Source organism: Artemia sp. Qi Xiang Cuo, chromosome 7, assembly GCF_049724085.1.
Source record: "Artemia sp. Qi Xiang Cuo chromosome 7, ASM4972408v1, whole genome shotgun sequence".
In the NCBI taxonomy this organism is placed as follows: Eukaryota; Metazoa; Arthropoda; class Branchiopoda; order Anostraca; family Artemiidae; genus Artemia; species Artemia sp. Qi Xiang Cuo.
In genome coordinates this window covers 41,997,814-42,018,261 of record NC_142800.1, presented here as the reverse complement: position 1 = coordinate 42,018,261, position 20,448 = coordinate 41,997,814, and the positions used below count along the sequence as shown (strand labels likewise).

At 39.7% G+C, this 20,448-nt stretch overlaps 1 protein-coding gene across 1 annotated transcript in view; it reads right to left on the bottom strand.

Moving 5' to 3' along the window:
* Positions 1-20,448, bottom strand: part of LOC148950286 (ATP-binding cassette sub-family C member 10) — a 132,684-nt gene that overhangs the window by 29,189 nt on the left and 83,047 nt on the right. The window contains exon 13 of the mRNA XM_089092286.1: positions 250-460. Within this exon, the coding sequence (XP_088948412.1) occupies positions 250-460 (211 nt within the window). The remainder of the gene's footprint in view (positions 1-249; positions 461-20,448) is intronic.

The following is a 20,448-nucleotide window of genomic DNA, read 5'->3' as shown; positions in this document are numbered from 1 at the left end:
GGGAAGAATCAGAATAAGCGTCCAAGTCAGGGTAAAATATTTGGCATCATCCAATTCCGAAAATTCAACCATTCATATTTGAGGTCCGACTCTTGAGCACCTTTACTGTCTAGACTCTTATTTACTATTTTCCACCGAATATGTGCTTAAAAGAATGTTTTTTTTTTAATATACTTAGTTTAACTTATATACTCTTAGGTTATAACCACATAAATTTCACTGTGAAATTAAAGCAATAAACACATTTACCTAGAAGTCATTCGAAAAGCTCGAATAATGGGCAAGCCGTTGAAGGTTTCAATAAAGCTGGCGTACAAAGGTGACATTGTAATAGCACCAACACGTCTTAATTCACGGTAGGTCTGCCTATAATAACTTTGAAGTTGAAAGTATATCATCGCAAGTGGAAGAAGGGCAAGTATTATCCAAGGTAGCCCAAAACAGTTGAATATTGTCGTGCCTAAAAAGATATTTATTAAATATTATTAAAAGAAGTATAGAAATAATAACGATGATGTTTTTCACACACGTTAGGTTCACTTCGACAAATGAGATTCCAGCACAGGAACTAGAATGAGGGGAAAGGGAGTTTCAGAGCCGTTTCTGTCCAATTTTCTACCATCTACTGTCCTTAGGGGGGGGGGGGGAGAAAATATTAGTACCGTTTCTGTTTCATTCCCTTTTTGTTTGGCCTTTTGCTTTTTCTTAGGCATTTTTTTTTTAATCCCGTGTTATAATTCACAAGTAACTTCAGCGCATGGGCACCCATAAGCTGAATTATAAGGGGGGCTTATCTGGTGTAATTGGCACTTCCAATGTTTGATATCGACCCCGGCGCAGCGCCAGTGCATGCATCGAACGCCGCCAACAAGAGGCCCGATCAACTGCCGTCGAGGTGTCATAACGCCGCCACCACCAGGCTGGCGGCAGCGGTCCACTGACTCTGAATTAATTTGAGCCAATTCTTTATTGCGTCAACCGCAATCTTGGAGCTTTTCGTTTATCGTGTGGTTAAGGATTTCAATTTTCCTGCTTAGAAATCAAGTGTGGTTTTCAAAATTAAACCAACAAGTACGCACACAAATAATTTGCATGAATTCTTTGTGCTCCCAGGGGGCTCAAAAGCCGAACGCCTTATTCTCGAATGCCGCCGAGAAGAGCCGATCAACTAACGCCAAAGTGTCGTAAAGCCACCACCACCTCGGCTGGCGACGACATTCCGCTGACTCTTAACTAATTTGGGCTACTTCTTCATAGTGTTAGCGCCAAGTTTGAAGCTTTGTTCTTATCGTGTCGGTTGGGATTTCGTTTTCCCTGAGTAGAAATCAAGTGCCTTTTTCAAAATTAAACAAACAAGTTCGCACACAAATAATTTGCATGAATTCCTTGTGCTACCAGGGTGAGTATTTATTCAGCACTAGTTCTTGTAGCACATTCATTGAAAAGACAATTGCCTTTTGGACAGACACCGGATTAAATTCCACGTAGGAACTTGGGATTTAAGGACCTCTCTATTTCAAGACACCTTGGTATAGAAAAAAATCAATATTTCTTGAGTCCTTGCCTCAGACAGGTGTTTATAAATACCGAGGTTTTGATTCCGTGATACAGATACGTTACTTGAAACGGTAGGTTCTGAAAATTCTCAAGTTCCTAACCGTTAAATTCTGAATTTAGAACAATTAATGTGTTTCATTATTTGTCATAAAACCACTGGAGGTGTAATTACTAGGAGCAGACTAGGAGGCGTCTAATTATAGAACGGGGATCTAGTTAAGATATCGACAAAAATGAATGGGTAGGAAACTACAAATGCAAGTCTCTCTAATCACCATCTCAATAGTTATATCTATTATACCACCTGGAAAACTAATTTTCTCTACTAAATATGTCTAAATTTTCTTAATAAGTATTTCATTAGTTTGAATATTTCACCCATATGCAATGGTAACTATTTCGAATGCAGAGACAGTCGAGGCCTAAAAGTAGACCTGTAATTGCAAATTTTTAGCTTGACTCTAATTTTGGAAAATAGGCTACTGCCCAATCTTGAACAAAGGATCTTAAAATTGAAGTATCTCAATCATGGACAGATTCAATCACTGCCATGTGTTTTGAAAAAAAGTAATCATATTTAAATAGACTTGGCTATAAGATTGTGTCCCTGTCAAAACCTTTAGTCAAAACGTTTGTCCAAGATCATATACTATCCAAGTACTGTTTTTTTTTTATTATAAATCCTCTTTCATGTAGTAGATATGATCTGGCTGTTCCAACCACTTCCACACATTACCTCTCCCATTAATCATAGTTGCCACACTGACCTCTGCAGTAGGTTCTACCGCCTCCCTAATGGCCCTCATAGATGAATTTTACAAAGTTACCAACTGCAACCCAAACCAAAACTAAGCTCACATTTCTTTTCACTATCTTGTCCAATAGAACTGTCGGAGTTGCCATCAGCAGTCACTGCGTGAACCTTTCTAGTTCCATTTTCACCCTCAGTGCTGTCTTCTCACCAAATCTCTTCACAGCCTGTTTCTTTGTTTTTCTTGCTGTTGTTGCTTCAATTTTTTCTTTTCCACCTCTTTTTTTGCCTTCCTTGTAGCAAAGGCAGCTTCAAACTTGGCTTTCACTGATGTATCAGTGAGCACTTCTGTTCTGCCCTCCTTCCTTCCTTGAGACATTTTGTTTTCTTGGTGGTGCTGGGATGTGGTTGTACTTGTTCAGGTGTGACTGTCCTATTTCACAGTGGCTGCAAAATCATAGGGCTTACTGAAAGCATTGGGTGAGAAGTTGGCAGTGCAGGTAGGCATTGGGTTGGAGTTAGAACCTCTAATGAGTATGGCAATTTGTCACCAGCTTCATAGGCTAAAAAACATTTGGTTGGTCTGTATTTAAGAGCACAGATACTTATTATTATCATATTATATCAAATTATATATTATTACATATTATTATTATTATCAAATATTATTATCAAAACCATCTAGATTGAAAGGGGATATACGTTTCAAATCCCTTCTGGATGTTTGATAGTATTGAAGCTAAGGGGAAAGATTTTCCTACCAACCCAGCTGTGATGTAGATGCTGACAGCTCTTCTCGAGGGTGACGGTTGCTTGATGAAAATAAATACTACTAATTTTGATAATTAACTTTCTTAGGAATACATAGCTGTTAAATATTTCAACTATTATGCAAGGATTCTGAAATGCCACAGTCATTTCGTGTCTATCAGATTTCTACTTCTCTTGATGAATAACGAAGAAGACCAGCGTCCAGGCAGCGATTCGCAAATTTTCTAACTCGTAAATAGGCCGAAATTTGATGTAAATTAAAAGCTGGGATTTGAGAAAGACTGAATAAAAAAAACATTTTTGTGGTCAACAATAATCGCGCAAGCGGCGCACCACTGCTACTATTTTGACCCCACCGCCACCGACCTTCCTTTATTGACACGGCACCAGGGTCTAGTTGTATAATAGAAATCTAAAAATATATATATATATATATATATATAAGGCAGCGTCATTCAGCCAGGGGGGCTAGTGCCCCCTCTCTCCCCCCCCTATGGGCGCCCATGCATCAGCGTGCACCCTCACGACTTTTATTTGCTTCTTGATGAGTATTCTTGTATACATAGTATCTTCGTGTTTTCCCTTTCCGTCCTTGGATTTATTTGAAACCGATTAACTTTAATTCTAATGAAGATATGACAACCTATTAATAAAGTTGAAAAGTTTTAATTTATTATAACCACCTATTCAATGACTCATGGATAGCATTGAGAGCAGCCAGAATTCATTACTTTTATCAAACAGTTCGTGGGAACAAACAGTAAGTAAGGAGCGACCCGACTCAATAGTAACCGAAACTCTAAAAAACGGAGTTTTGATACCAATAGTTATATCAAAAGAATAGTCTTATTATGCTGATTTTAAAGATATAATCTTACCCATCAAAAGAAAATGAGAAAATTTGCCTTATTTTCGAAAAAAGGGGGGAAAATCCCTAAATTTCGTAGAACTTTAATGAAAATCACACCATCAGATTCAGCGTATCAGAGAGCCCTACTATAGAAGTTTCAAACTCCTATCTGCAAAATGTGGAATTTCGTACTTGTTGCCAGAAGAAAGATCACGGATGCGTGTTTATTTGTTGTTTTTTTCCAGGGGCGATCGTATTGATCCAAAAGTCCTAGAATACCATGAAAGGGCTCATTCAAACGGAAATTACAAGTTCTAGTGCGCTTTTTAAGTGACCAAAAATTGGAGGGCAGCTTGGCCCCCTCCCACGCTCATTTTTCTCCCAAAGTCACCCAATCAAAATTTTGATATAGCCATTTTGTTCAACATAGTCAAAAATGTAATAAATATGTCATTGAGGATAACTTAATCCCCACAGTTTCCAGGGAAAGGGCTGTAACTTATGAACTTTGCCCATTGTTTACATATAGTAGTAGAAATGACCCTAAAGGTCCCGTACCCACACCAAATATGGGCATAGAGTCATTAGGGAGAACACGTGGTTAATGGGGTCAATGACCTAAATTTCCAAAGTGTCAACAACAACAACATCGACCTTGACATTCGCTGAGAGCGTGCACTTACAACAGCATCACCATCGACCTTGGAACACCTGTACTGTCGACCTCAATTCACCTATCGTGAATCAATAATTCCCCTTAGAAACAACAAATTAATTCCCCTTTCTTGACAGATCAATCAACCAATGACATCATCTGTCAGACTTTAAAAATTTTCGCCTAGAAACGATTCTCCAGGAATAGATCCAAGTCATTAATGTCATTGCCTCAGAAACAACTCTTTTGGTCGAACTCCAAAGGATATTAATAACCAAAGGCCATGGAAACAATTTTCCAAGAAACATCTTAGCGATGAATTATTTTAGCGCGGGAATCAGGTTTCTTATTAATTTGAAATGCATTAGCGCAGAGATGCCAAAAACAAAAGGAACACGCTGAAATTACGTTTAGGGATTATTTGGGCGAAACCGTTTTAGACAGGCTATGGAACTATTTCGGCGAAACAGTTAGAGACATTTTGAAAGAAGATTTTAGGAAAGGTTTTAGAAGAGAATTTGAGGGTGAAACTCTGTGGTCGTTATAATACACAAGTTCCATTTTAACAGTGTTGTGAGGTCCTCTACCCCAACCCCCAAGGGTTACGATCCCCCACCCCAACCCCGAAGGAAGCGCTCGGTCCTCAAAGGTCCCCCAAGCTCCCAAAGAGCCCCCGCCCCCCAACCGCCCTCCTCAGACCCTCAAAGGTCCTCCTCTGGTCCTCAAAGGTCCCCCGGACTCCCAAAGGGCACCCACGACCCCAGAGGCCCTCCCCCCGGTCCTCAAAGGTCCCCCGGGCCCGAGAATCACCGCGGGCCAGGAATGCGCCGCATGGGGATGCGCCGCAGGGGGATGCGCCGCGGGTCGGGGGAAGCGCCGCAGGGATGCACCGCAGGAATGCGCCGCAGGGGATGCGCCGCAGGGATGCGCCGCAGGGATGCGCCTTAGGAAAGCGCCGCACGGATGCACCGCAGGAATGCACCGCAGGAATGCGCCGCAGGGATGTGCCGCAAAAAGTAAACTAAAAAGTAAAAATTTCGAAATGTTATCCCCCAAACGCCCTCCTCAGACCCCCAAAGGCCCTCCTCTGGTCCTCAAAGGTCCCCCGGGCTCCCAAAGGGCCAACCGGCCCCCAAGGGTCCCCCGGGCCCCCCAAAGGTCCCCCCCGGTCTCCAAAGGTCCACTGGGCCCCCAAAAGACCACCCAATCCTCAAGGGCCCCCGGACCCCCAAACGCCCTCCCTGTGCCCCAAAGGTCCTCCCATGGTCCCAATACAATCACACAAAAACTTACACACCCAAAAAAACTTACACACATGCGACCAAACATACACACACACACGAAAACATACACACACACACACGCAAACATACACACACACGCGAAATCATACACACACACACACACAAACTTACACACACACACACACACACAAAAACTTACACAAGAACCCGACCAAAAAAAAGAAGCCACAAAAAAAAAAGAACACAAAAACTTACAAACACACACACACACACAACATAAACACAAACACAACCAAAAACAAAAACACACACAAGCCAACACTCACACAAACAAAAACAAACACACACACAAAACTAACACACACAAAAAAAAAATTGCACACACTAAAGAAAAATTACACACACACACACGAAAAATTACACACACACGCAAAAACATACACACACACACAAAAACTTACACACACACACACACACAAACTAAAACATCCAAAAGCCAAAATAAATGAAAACACAAACTTACAGACACAAACACACACAAAAAAAACATACACACACAAAAACTTACACACACACACACACACACACACACACACAACTTACACACACACACAAAAACTTACATCCACACACAAAAGCTTAGACACACAAAAACTACACACACACACACAAAAACTTAGACCCACACGCAAAAACTTACATGCACACAAAAACTTACATTCACACAAAAACTTACACACACACAAAAACTTACACACACGCACAAAAACTTACACACACACACAAAAACTTACACACACACACAAATGAAAACTTACACACACACGTCAAAACTTAAACACACACACGCAAAAAATTACACACACACACACACACAAAAACTTACACACACACACACACACACAAAAACTCACACATGCACACGAAAACTAACATCCACAAAAAAACTTACATACACACAAAAACTCACACACACACACACACACAAAACTTACACACACATACACACGAAATATTACACACACACGCCAAAACTTACACACACACAAAAACTAACACACACACACACACACACACACAAAAACTTACACATGAACACAAAAAAACTCACACACACACGCACAAAAACTTACACACACACACACACACACAAAACTTACACACACACACACTCGAAAACTCACACACACACGCCAAAACTTACACACACACAAACTTACACACACACACACACACACACAAAAACTTACACATGCACACGAAAACTAACATGCACACAAAAACTTACATGCACACAAAAACTTACACACACACACACACAAACACACAACTAACACACCCAAAAACACCAACACACACACACACACACCAAAAATTACACACACACATACACACACACATACACACACACACACAAAAAAACAAAATTACACATGAACACAAAAATAACTCACACACACACGCACAAAAATTTACACACACACACACTCACAAAACTTACACACACACACAAGAAAAATAACACACACACACAAAAAAACTTACACACACACAAAAAAACTTACACACACTCACACATGAAAACTTACACACACACAAGTAAACTTACACACACACGCCAAAACTTACACACACACACACAAAAACTTACACACACACACACACACACACACAAGAAACTAAAACAATCACACGAAAACTTACAAGCACACAAAAACTAACATGCACACAAAAACGAACACACACACACACACACACACAAACTTACACACACACACACACGAAAACTCACACACACACGCCAAAACTTACACACACACAAAGACTTACACACACACACACACACAGAAACTTACACATGGACACACAAAAACTCACACACACACGCACAAGAACTTGCACACACACACACACACAACACTTACACACACACACACACACGAAAACTTGCACACACACACGCCAAGACTTCACACACACAAAGACTTACACACACACACACACACACACACAAAGACTTACACATGCACACAAAAACTTACATGCACACAAAGACTTACATGCACACAAAGACTTACACACACACACACACACACACACACACACAAACACACACACACACACACACGAGAACTCACACACACACGCCAAGACTTACACACACACAAAAACTTACACACACACACACACACACAAAACTTACACACGAACACAAAAAGAACTCACACACACACGCACAAAAACTTACACACACACACACTCACAAAACTTACACACACACACACGAAGACTTACACACACACGCCAAAGCTTACACACACAAAAACTTACACATGCACACGAAAACTTACACACACACACACGAAAACTTACACACACACATCAAAACTTACACACACACACACACACACACACAAACACACACACACACACACACACACAAAAACTTACACATGCACACGAAAACTTACATGCACACAAAGACTTACATGCACACAAAAACTTACACACACACATCACACACACACAAAACTTACACACACACACACACACACACGAAAACTCACACACACACGCCAAAACTTACACACACACAAAAACTTACACACACACACAACACATACACAAAAACTTACACATGAACACACAAACACTCACACACACACGCACAAAAACTTACACACACACACACACACACAACTTACACACACACACACGAAAACTTACACACACACGCAAAACTTACACACACAAAGACTTACACACACACACACACACACACACACACACACACACACACACACACACAAAAACTTACACACACACACAAACACTTACACACACACACACACACACAAACTTACACAAACACACAAAAGACTTATATCACACACACAATAGCTTAGACACACAAAAACTTACACACACACACAAAACTTACACCACACGCAAAAACTTACATGCACACAAAAACTTACATGCACACAAAAACTTACACACACACACACAAAACTCACACACACACACACAAACACACACACACACACAAAAACTCACACACACACACACACACGAAAACTTACACATGCACACGAAAACTTACATGCACACAAAAACTTACACACACACACACACACACACACACACACACACACACACACACAAACACAAAAACACACACACACGAAAACTTACACACACACGAGAAATCACACACACACACAAAAACTCACACACACACACACACATACACAAAAACTTACACATGCACACGAAAACTCACACACACACAAAAAACTTACACACACACACACACACACACACACACAAACACACACACACACACACACAAAACATACACACACACACAAACACACACAAACTTACAAACAAACACAAAAACTTACACACACACACAAAAGCTTAGACACACAAAAACTGACACACACACACACAAATTTAAACACACACGCAAACACTAACAAGCACACACAAACTGACATGCACACCAAAACACACACACACTAAAACTCACACACACACACAAAAAAATACACACACACAAAAACTCACTCACAAACAAACACAAAAAAAAAAAAAAAAACCAAAAAAAAAAATAACAGACAAACAAAATAAAACTAACTCTCAATAACAAACTAACTAACACTCAAACACAAAGAAACAAACAAACAAACAAACTTAAACATTCACTTGAAAACTGACATTCACACGAACACATACACACACACACACATCAAAACTTACACACACACACGTAAAAACTAACACACAAAAAAGCAAACACACACAAAAACTTACACACACACACAAAAAAACTTACACCCATAAGCAAAAACTTACATGCCCACAAAAACTAACATGCACACAAAAACTTACACACACAAAAACTTACACACACGCACAAAAACTTACACACACACAAAAACTTACACACACACACACGAAAACACACACACACGAAAACTTACACACACACACGCCAAAACTTACCCACACACAAAAACTTACACACTTACCATATCACAGTTACATTGTCTTAATTTTTCAAATTTCATTTTGAATTTCTGTCGTGAAATGCAAGAGTTGGAATATTTCAGTAGTGACTTGTTGTGCTTTACCTTCTCACAGTTACATTCTCTTGATTTTTCGAAGTTCATTTTGAATTTCTGTCATGAAATGCAAGAGTTGGAAAATTGGGGTCTTAGTCCACCAGCCCGAATGGTGGAAATCCACTAACTCAGTATTGGGGTCCCAGTCCACCAGCCTGAACGGTGGAAATTCACTAGCTCAGAATTGGGGTCTTAGTCCACCAGAGTGATTGCTGTAACTACTCTCGCTCTTTAGGGGTGTCTCTTTCCCCCTTTCTTTTGGGTTTAATTTCAGTTTTTCTTTTAGTTTTTGTTAAAATTTCATGAGCGCGCCTGATATGTTAACCAAGTCTTTTCGGGTGAGTATGGTTAGGTTAGACTAGATTAAGTTAGGTTAGGTTAAGTTAGGTTAGGTAAGCCCATGTATGCTACACGTAGGTTAGCTTAGGTTAGGTGAGAGACAGGCAAAAAGTTAGGTGTATGATTAGGTTAGGTTAGGTTAGATTAAATTAGGTTAGGTTAAGTTAGGTTAGGCTAGGTTAGCCTACGTACGTGCGCGTACATAGGCTAACCTAGCCTAACCTAACTTAACCTAACCTAATTTAATCTAACCTAACCTAACCTAATCATACACCTAACTTTTTGCCTGTCTCTCACCTAACCTAAGCTAACCAAAGTGAAGCGTACATGGGCTAACCTAACCTAACTAACCTAACTAACTTAATCTAGCCTAACCTAACCATACTCGCCGGAAAAGGTTAGGTTAACTTATCATGAGCGCTCATGATAAGTTAACCTAACCTAACTTAAACAGTGAATTTCCACCATTCAGACTGGTGGACTGAGACCCCAATATTGAGCTAGTGGATTTCCACCATTCAGGTTGGTGGACTAAGACCCCAATTCTGAGCTAGTGAATTTCCACCGTTCAGGCTGGTGGACTGGGACCCCAATACTGAGCTAGTGGATTTCCACCATTCGGGCTGGTGGACTAAGACCCCAATTTTCCAAATCTTGCATTTCATGACAGAAATTCAAAATGAACTTCGAAAAATCAAGAGAATGTAACTGTGAGAAGGTAAAGCACCACAAGTCACTACTGAAATATTCCAACTCTTGCATTTCACGACAGAAATTCAAAATGAAATTTGAAAAATTAAGACAATGTAACTGCGATATGGTAAGTGTGTAAGTTTTTGTGTGTGTGTAAGTTTTGGCATGTGTGTATGTGTGTTAAGTTTTCGTGTGTGTGCGTAAGTTTTCGTTGTGTGTGTGTGTAAGTTTTTGTGTGTGTGTGTAAGTTTTTGTGTGTGTAGTGTAAGTTTTTGTGTGCATGGAAGTTTTTGTGTGCATGTTAATTTTTGCGTGTGGGTGTTAGTTTTTTTGTGTGTGTGTGTGTAAGTTTTGTGTGTCTAAGCTCTTGTATATGCATGTTTTGTCGTGTGTGTGTGTAAGTTTTCATGTGTGTGTGTGTGTGTGTGTGTAATTTTTTGTGTGATTGTAAGTTATATTATGAATGTGTTAGTTTTTTTTTTTGTATTTGTGGTTGTTTGATTTTTTGCTTGTGTTTTAGTTTTTGTGTGTGTGTGTAAGTTTGTGTGTGTGTTATTATTTGTGTTTGTGTTTGTATTTGAGTTTTTGCTTTTATTATTTTTGTTTCTGTTTTTTGTGTTGTCTTTTTTTTTTTTGATTGTGTGTGTGTGTAATTGTATTATTTTGTTATAGATTGTGTGTGTTTGTTAGTTTGTGTTTGTGTGTGTTAGTTTGTATGTGTTTGTGTTTGTGTGTAAGTTTTTTGTGTGTGTGTGTGTAGTATGTTTGTGTGTGTGTGTGTGTGTGTTTTTGTGTGTGTGTGTGTAAGTTTTGGCGTGTGTGTGTGAGTTTTCGTGTGTGTGTGTGTTAGTTATTTGTGTGTGTGTGTGTTTGTTTAAGTTTTTTTGAGTTTTTGTGTGTTTTTTTGTTGTGTTCATGTGTGAGTGTTTGTGTGTGTGTGTGTGTGTGTGTGTGTGTGTAAGTTTTTGTGTGTGTGTAAGTTTTGGCGTGTGTGTGTAAGTTTTCGTGTGTGTGTGTGTGTGAGTTTGTGTGTGTGTGTGTGTGTGTGTGTAAGTTTTTGTGTGCATGTAAGTTTTTGTGTGCATGTAAGTTTTCGTGTGCATGTGTAAGTTTTTGTGTGTGTGTGTGTGTGTTTTAGTTTTTGTGTGTGTGTTAGTTTTTTTGTGTGTGTGTTAGTTTTGTTGTGTGTGTGTGTGTTTGTGTGTGTGTGTGTGTGTGTGTGTGTGTGTGTGTGTAAGTTTTTGTGTGCATGTAAGTTTTTGTGTGCATGTAGTTTTCATGTGGATGTGTAAGTTTTTGTGTGTGTGTGTGTGTGTGTAAGTTTTTGTGTGTGTGTAAGTTTTGGCGTGTGTGTGTAAGTTTTCGTGTGTGTGTGTGTGTAATTTTTCATGTGTGTGTTTGTAAGTTTTTGTGTGTGTGTGTTGTAAGTTTTAGTGTGTGTGTGTAAGTTTTGGTGTGTGTGTGTAAGTTTTTGTGTGTGCGTTTCAGATTTTGTGCGTGTGTGTTAGTTTTTGTGTGCTTGTAAGTTTTTATGTGCTTGTTAGTTTTGGTTTGCATGTGTTAGTTTTTTTGTGTATGTGTGTGTGTGTGTGTGTGTGTGCGTAAGTTTTCGTGTGTGTGTGTGAAGTTTTGTGTGTGTGTGTAAGTTTGTGTGTGTGTGTAAGTTTGTGTGTGTGTGTTAGTTTTTGTGTTCATGTTAGTTTTTGTGTGCATGTAAGCTTTTGTGTATGGATGTAAGTTTTTGCGTGCGGGTGTAAGTTTTTGTGTGTGTGTGTAAGTTTTTGTGTGTCTAACTTTTGTGTGTGTAAGTTTTGAAGTGTGTGTGTGTAAGTTTTCATGTGTGTGTGTGTGTGTAAGTTTTTTTGTGCATGTAAGTTATCGTGTGCATGTGTAATTTTTTGTGTGTGTGTGTGTGTGTGTGTGTGTGTGTGTGTGTTTTAATTTTTGTTTGTGTGTGTGTAAGTTTTTGTGCGTGTGTTTAAGTTTGTGTGTGTGTGTGTGTAAGTTTTTGTGTGCATGTAAGTTTTTGTGTGCATGTAAGTTTTTGCGTGTGGGTGTAAGTTTTGTGTGTGTGTGTAAGTTTTGTGTGTCTAAGCTTTTGTGTGTGGGTGTAAGTTTTGTGTGTGTTTGTAAGTTTGTGTGTGTTTGTGTGTGTGTGTAAGTTTTTGTGTATGTGTGTGTGTGTGTGTGTGTGTGTGTGTTTGTGTAAGTTTTTGTGTGTGTGTGTAAGTTTTGGCGTGTGTGTGTGTGTAAGTTTTCGTGTGTGTGTGTGTAAGTTTTGTGTGTGTGTGTGTGTGTGTAAGTTTTTGTGCGTGTGTGTGTAAGTTTTTGTGTGCATGTAAGTTTTTGTGTGCATGTAAGTTTTCGTGTGCATGTGTAAGTTTTTGTGTATGTGTGTGTGTGTGTGTGTGTAAGTTTTTGTGTGTGTGTAAGTTTTTGCGTGTGTGTGTGTAAGTTTTAGTGTGTGTGAGTAAGTTTTAGTGTGTGTGTGCGTAAGTTTTCGTGTGTGTGTGTGTAATTTTTTTTGTGTGTGTGTTAGTTTTGTGTGTGTGTATTTTCGTGTGTGTGTGTAAGTTTTGTGTGTGTGTGTGTAAGTTTTTGCGTGTGGGTGTATGTTTGTGTGTGTGTGTGTGTGTAAGTTTTGTGTGTGTGTAAGTTTTTGTGTGTGTGTGTGTAAGTTTTTGCGTGTGGGTGTAAGTTTTTGTGTGTGTGTGTGTGTAAGTTTTTGTGTGTCTAAGCTTTGTGTGTGTAAGTTTTGACGTGTGTGTGTTAGTTTTCGTGTGTGTGTGTATATGTTTTTGTGTGGGTGTAAGTTTTCGTGTGCATGTGAATGTTTGTGTGTGTGTTTGTGTGTAAGTTTTTGTGTGTGTGTGTTATTTTTGGCGTGTGTGTTTAAGTTTTCGTGTGTGTTTGTGTTTAATTTTTTTTGTGTGTGTGTTAGTTTTTGTGTGGGTGTGTGTAAGTTTTTGTGTGTGTGTAAGTTTTTGTGTGCATGTAAGTTTTTGTGTGCATGTTAGTTTTTGTGTGTGGGTGTAAGTTTTTGTGTTTGGGTTTAAGTTTTTGTGTGCGTGTGTAATTTTTTTTGTGTGTGTAAGTTTTTGTGTGTGTGTGTGTAAGTTTTGTGTGTGTGTGTGTAAGTTTTGTGTGTGTGTGTAAGTTTTGTGTGTGCATGTAAGTTTTTGTGTGCATGTGTAAGTTTTTGCGTGTGGGTGTAAGTTTTTGTGTGTGTGTGTAAGTTTTCGTGTGTGTGTGTGTGTAAGTTTTGTGTGTGTGTGTGTGTGTAAGTTTTTGTGTGTGTGTGTGTTTGTAGTTTGTGTGTGTGTGTGTTAGTTTTGTGTGTGTGTGTGTGTGTGTGTAAGTTTTTGTGTGCATGTTAGTTTGTGTGTGAATGTAAGTTTTCGTGTGCATGTGTAAGTTTTTGTGTGTGTGTGTAAGTTTTTGTGTGTGGGTGTAATTTTGTGTGTGTGTGTGTGTGTAAGTTTTTGTGAGTGTGTGTGTGTGTAAGTTTTTGTGCGTGTGTGTGTGAGTTCTTTGTGTGTTCATGTGTAAGTTTTTGTGTGTGTGTAAGTTTTTGTGTGTGTGTAAGTTTTTGTGTGTGTAAGTTTTGTGTGTGTGTGTGTAAGTTTTCGTGTGTGTGTGTGTGTAAGTTTTGTGTGTGTGTGTGTGTGTGTAAGTTTTTGTGTGTGTGTGTGTGAGTTTTTTGTGTGTGTGTGTGTAAGTTTTTGTGTGTGTGTAAGTTTTGGCGTGTGTGTGTAATTTTTCGTGTGTGTGTGTGTGTGTAAGTTTTGTGTGTGTGTGTGTGTGTGTGTGTAAGTTTTTGTGTGAATGTCAGTTTTTGTGTTCATGTAAGTTTTCTTTTTAATTTGTTAGTTTTTGTGTGTGTGTGTGTGTGTATGTTTTTTTGTGTGTGTGTGTAATTTTTGGGGTGTGTGTGTAAGTTTTGGTGTGTGTTTGTAAGTTTCCATGGGTGTGTGTGTTTAATTTTTTGTGTGTGTGTGTAAGTTTTTGTGCGTGTGTGTGTGAGTTTTGGTGTGTGTGTGTGTTAGTTTTGTGTGTGTGTGTGTGTGTAAGTTTTTGTGCGTGTGTTTGTGATTTTTTTTTTTGTGGTTTTTTTTGTTTTTGTGTGTGTGTGTGTATGTTTTTGTGTCTGTTTATGTTTCTTAGAGTGTGTGTGTTTTTTCGTGTGTTTGTGTGTGTAATTTTTGTGTGTGTGTGTGTGTGTAAGTTTTTTTTTTCTTTTAATTTTTCGCCTGCATGTTAGTTTTCTTGTGATTCTGTAAGTTTGTGTGTGTGTGTGTGTGTGTGTGTGTAAGTTTGTGTTTGTGTGTAATTTTTGGCGTGTGTTTGTAAGTTTTCGTGTGTGTGTGTGTGTAAGTTTTTGTGTGTGTGTGTGTGTGTGTAAGTTTTTGTGGGTGTGTGTGTGAGTTTTTTTGTGTTCTTGTGTATGTTTTTGTGTGTGTGTGTGTGTGTGTGTGTAAGTTTTTTTGTGTGTGTAAGTTTTTGTGTGTGTGTGTTAGTTTTCGTGTGTGTGTGTGTGTTAGTTTTCGTGTGTGTGTGTGTGTGTAAGTTTTTGTGTGCTTGTAAGTTTTTGTGTGCATGTAAGTTTTCGTATGCATGTGTAAGTTTTTTTTTGTGTGTGTGTGTGTGTAAGTTTTTGTGTGTGTGTGTAAGTTTTGGCGTGTGTGTGTGTAAGTTTTCGCGTGTGTGTGTAATTTTTCATGTGAGTATGTGTGTAAGTTGGTGCGTGAGTATGTGTTTGTTTTTGTGCGTGTGTGTAAGTTTTTGTGTGTGTGTATTTTTTTTTTTTCATGTCAGTTTTTTTGTGAATGTAAGTTTTTTAATGTGGGTTTAAGTGATTGTGTGTGTGTGTGTAAGTTTTTGTGTGTCTAAGCTTTTGTGTGTGGATGTAAGTTTTTTGTGTGTGTGTGTAAGTTTGTGTGTGTGTGTGTTATTTTTTTTGTGTTTTAGTTTTTTGTGTGTGTGTGTGTGTGTGTAAGTTTGTGTGTGCATGTTAGTTTTGGTGTGTATGTGTAAGTTTTTGTGTGTGTGTGTGTGTGTGTAAGTTTTCGTGTGTGTGTTTAAGTTTTGGAGTTTGTGTGTTAGTTTTAGTGTGTGTGTGTGTGTTAGTTTTTGTGTTTGTGTGTAATTTTGTTCGCGTTTGTTTAATGTCTTGTGTGTTTGTAAGTTTTTGTGTGTGTGTGAGTTTTGGCGTGTGTGTGTGTGTGTTTCCGTGTGTGGTGTGTAAGTTTTGTTTTTGTTTTTGTGTAAGTTTTTTTTTGCATGTAATTTTTTGTGTGAATGTAATGTTTCGTGTGCATGTGTAAGTTTTTGTGTGTGTGTGTGTGTGTAAGTTTTTGTCTGTGTGTGTGTAATTTTTTGCGTGTGTGTGTCAGTTTTAGTGTGTGTGTGTGTAAGTTTTAGTGTGTGTGTTTAATTTTGTGTGTGTGTGTGTAAGTTTTTTTGTGTGTGTAAGTTTTTGTGTGCATGTATGGGGACCGTGGGAGGGCCTTTGGGGCCCAGGGAGGGCGTTTGGGGATCCGGGGGCCCTTGAGGATTGGGTGGTCTTTTGGGGGCCCAGTGGACCTTTGGGGACCGGGGGGGGACCTTTGGGGGGCCCGGGCGGCGCTTCCCCTGACCCGCGGCGCATCCCCCTGCGGCGCATCACGAGGCGGTGCCTTCCGGCCCCGCGGCACGTCTCGGGCCCGGGGGGACCTTTGAGGACCGGGAGGAGGGCCTTTGGGGTCCGGGGTGCCCTGTGGAGGTCCGGGGGCCCTTTGAGGACCAGAGGAGGACCTTTGAGGGTCTGAGGAGGGCGTTTGGGGGGCTGGGGCTCTTTGGGAGCTTGGGGGACCTTTGAGGACCGAGCGCTTCCTTCGGGGTTGGGGTGGGGGATCGGAACCCTTTGGGTTTGGGGTAGAGGACCTCACAACACTGTTCAAATGGAACTTGTGTATTATAACGACCACAGAGTTTCACCCTCAAATTCTCTTCTAAAACCTTTCCTAAAATCATCTTTCAAAATGTCTCTAACTGTTTTGCCGAAATAGTTCCATAGCATGTCTAAAACGGTTTCGCCCAAATAATCCCTAAACGTAATTTCAGCGTGTTCCTTTTGTTTTTGGCATCTCTGCGCTAATGCATTTCAAATTAATAAGAAACCTGATTCCCGCACTAAAATAATTCATCGCTAAGATGTTTCTTGGAGAATTGTTTCCATGGCCTTTGGTTATTAATATCCTTTGGAGTTCGACCAAAAGAGTTGTTTCCGAGGCAATGACATTAATGACTTGGATCTATTCCTGGAGAATCGTTTCTAGGCGAAAATTTTTAAAGTCTGACAGATGATGTCATTGGTTGATTGATCTGTCAAGAAAGGGGAATTAATTTGTTGTTTCTAAGGGGAATTATTGATTCACGATAGGTGAATTGAGGTCGACAGCACAGGTGTTCCAAGGTCGATGTTGTTGTTGTTGTAAGTGCACGCTCTCAGCGAATGTCAAGGTCGATGTTGTTGTTGTTGACACTTTGGAAATTTAGGTCATTGACCCCATTAACCACGTGTTTCCCCTAATGACTCTATGCCCATATTTGGTGTGGGTACGGGACCTTTAGGGTCATTTCTACTTATAGTATTGGTTAACGGGATGTATACAGACGATTTCATGAGGAATTTTTTTTCTGGTGGGGGGGGGTCGGAGGAGGGGGTTACGGGAAAATATCTTTCCATGGAGGATTTTTCCTTGAGGGACGGGATATTTCAATAAAAGGGGTGCCGGATTCCCCAACATTATTTAAAAAACGATCAGAAATTAAATAAAAAACAAGTTTTTTCAACTGAAAGTAAGGAGGAACAAAAATTAATATCATTACACCTCAAATATTCAATTTGATGTTGTTTATACCTTCCAAGACTGTTCAAGAAGCATATAGTTTTCAGTAAAGCGCCAATGACAAAGTAGATTTTTGACTTTTACAGTGAAGGAGGAGAGAAAGAGAAGGAGGAGAGAAGGAAAGTGAGAGAAGGAGGCGATACCCAAACTCTTGTATTTGTATCTGCTGAGCTTGTTTCTAAAATGGCCTTTACTTTTCTTTGAAAAACTTATTTTTCGGAGTTTTTTTAATTAATTTTTGTTCGTTTTTTTGTTCAAGTTTTTAAAAATTCCTTATTTCACAATCAAACTTTAAAAAAAAAGCAAATGTTCATCAAAGTATCAAAACTGGTATCAAAGTAACAATATCAAAGTGAAAAAATAGGTTTGTGTCAACCTCGAAGCTTCATTATGTGATGTTTGAACTATTTTTAACAAAATGGCAATCTCAAAATTTTAAAGGATGGGTTTGGAGAAAAAAGGGCGTGGGGGGGGGCTAATTGCCCTTCGGTCTTAAAAGTGAACTAGAACTTTCTATTTTCAATCAAATGGTCACTCTTTGAGGCTTATACGAGCATTCGTTCTATAAGAACCATATATGTCCCCAGGGCATAACTTAAAACGCCTGTCCCCGGGCCCTGGGGGTTGTGTCGACCATGGAGTTTTAATATCTGATGTTTGAAATATTTTTAACAAAATAGTCACCTCAAATTTTTTTCGGATGGGTTTACCCATCCGATAAACCCAAAGGCATGGAGGGCGGGAAGGGCTAGTTGCCCTCCGATCTTTTTTTTACTCTGAGAAAATGAACTAGAACTTTTAATTTCCATTCTAATGAGCCCTCTCTAAATTTTATACGAGCATCCCTTTCACAAAAACCATATACGCCCCAGGACATAGCTTAAAATACCTGCCTCCGGGTCCTGGGGGGCTGTGTCGACACCGGAGTTTTTGTTATCTGACCTTCGAACAGATTTAGAAAAATGGCTATCGCAAAATTTGTATCGGATGGGTTTAGGGGAAAAAGGGCGTGGACGGGGGGGATAGGGGCCCTCTAGTCTCTTTTGACTCTTAAAAATTGAACTAAAACTTTCAATTTCCATTCAAATCAGCCCTCTTTGAAGTTTATACGAGCATCCCTTCTATAAGAACCAAATATGCCCCCAGGACATGACTTGCAACGCCTGCCCCAGGACCCAGGGTGGATGTGTCGACACCGGAGTTTCTTTTTATCTGAACTTTTAATTATTTTAACAAAATGGCTATCTCAAAATTTTTATTGGATGCTTGTGAGGAAAAAAGGCCGTGGGGGGATAGTTGCCCTCTCATCTCTTTTGACTCTTAGAAACTGAACTAGAACTTTCAGTTTCCAATCAAATGAGCCCTTTCTGAAGTTTATACGAGCATCCCTTCGACAACATCTGTATATGCCCCCAGGCACAACTTACAATGCCTACTCCGGGCCCTGAAGGATTGTGTCGACACCGGAGTTTTCGTTTTATGACCTTTGAACCATTTTGAAAAAAATTGCTCTTTCAAATTTCTTATCGGATGGGTTTGAGGAAAATAGCACGTAGAGAGGGAAGGGCTAGTTGCCCACCGATCTCTTTTGACTCTTAAAAAGTGACCGAGAACTTTCAATTTCCAATCAAATGAGACCTCTCCGAAGTTTATGCGAGCATACCCTCCAAAGAAACCATATATACCCCCAGAGCAAAACTTACAACGCCTGCACCGGGCCCTGGGAGGTTGCGTCGACACGGGAGTTTTTCTTATCATACCTTTGAACTATTTTTAACGAAATGGCCATACGTAAAGGAGTTTTTGTTATATGATCTTTGAACTATTTTTAACGAATGGCTACCTCAAATTTTCTATCAGATGTATTTGGGGAAAGAGGGCTTGGAGAGGAGCTAGTTGTCCTCCGATCATTTTTAACTCATAAAAAGGGCACTAGAACTCTCGATTCCCAATCGAATGAGCCCCTTGAAGTTTATACGACGACTCCTTCTATATGAAGTGCCTCTGGGGAAAAAAAACAATTGGAGTGTGGGGGGAAGCTAGCTGACCTCCGATCACTTTTGACTCTTAAGAACTGAATTACATCTTTCAATTTCCAATCAAATGAGCCCTCTATGAAGTTTATACGAACATCCCTTCCATCACAACCATATATACCCCCAGGGCATAACTTACAACGCCTATCCTCGGGCCCTAGGTGGTTGTGTCGACACCAGAGTTTTGTTATCTGAACTTTGAAGTATTTTTAACAAAATATCCATCTCAAAATTTTTATCTGATGCATTTAGGGCGTGGAGGGGGGGGGCTAGTTGCCCTCCTATCTCTTTTGACGCTGAAAAAGTGAACAAGAACTTCAAATTTTCAATCAAATGAGCCCTCTCCGAAGTTTATATAGCCATCCCTTCCATAAGAACTATATATGCCCCCAGAGCATTACTTAAAACACCTGCCTCCGGGCCCTGGGAGTTGCGTCGACACACAAGTTCCTCTTATCTGACCTCTGAACTATTTTGAATAATGGCTATTTTAAGAATTTTATCGAATGGGCTTGGGGAAAAAGGGTGTGTT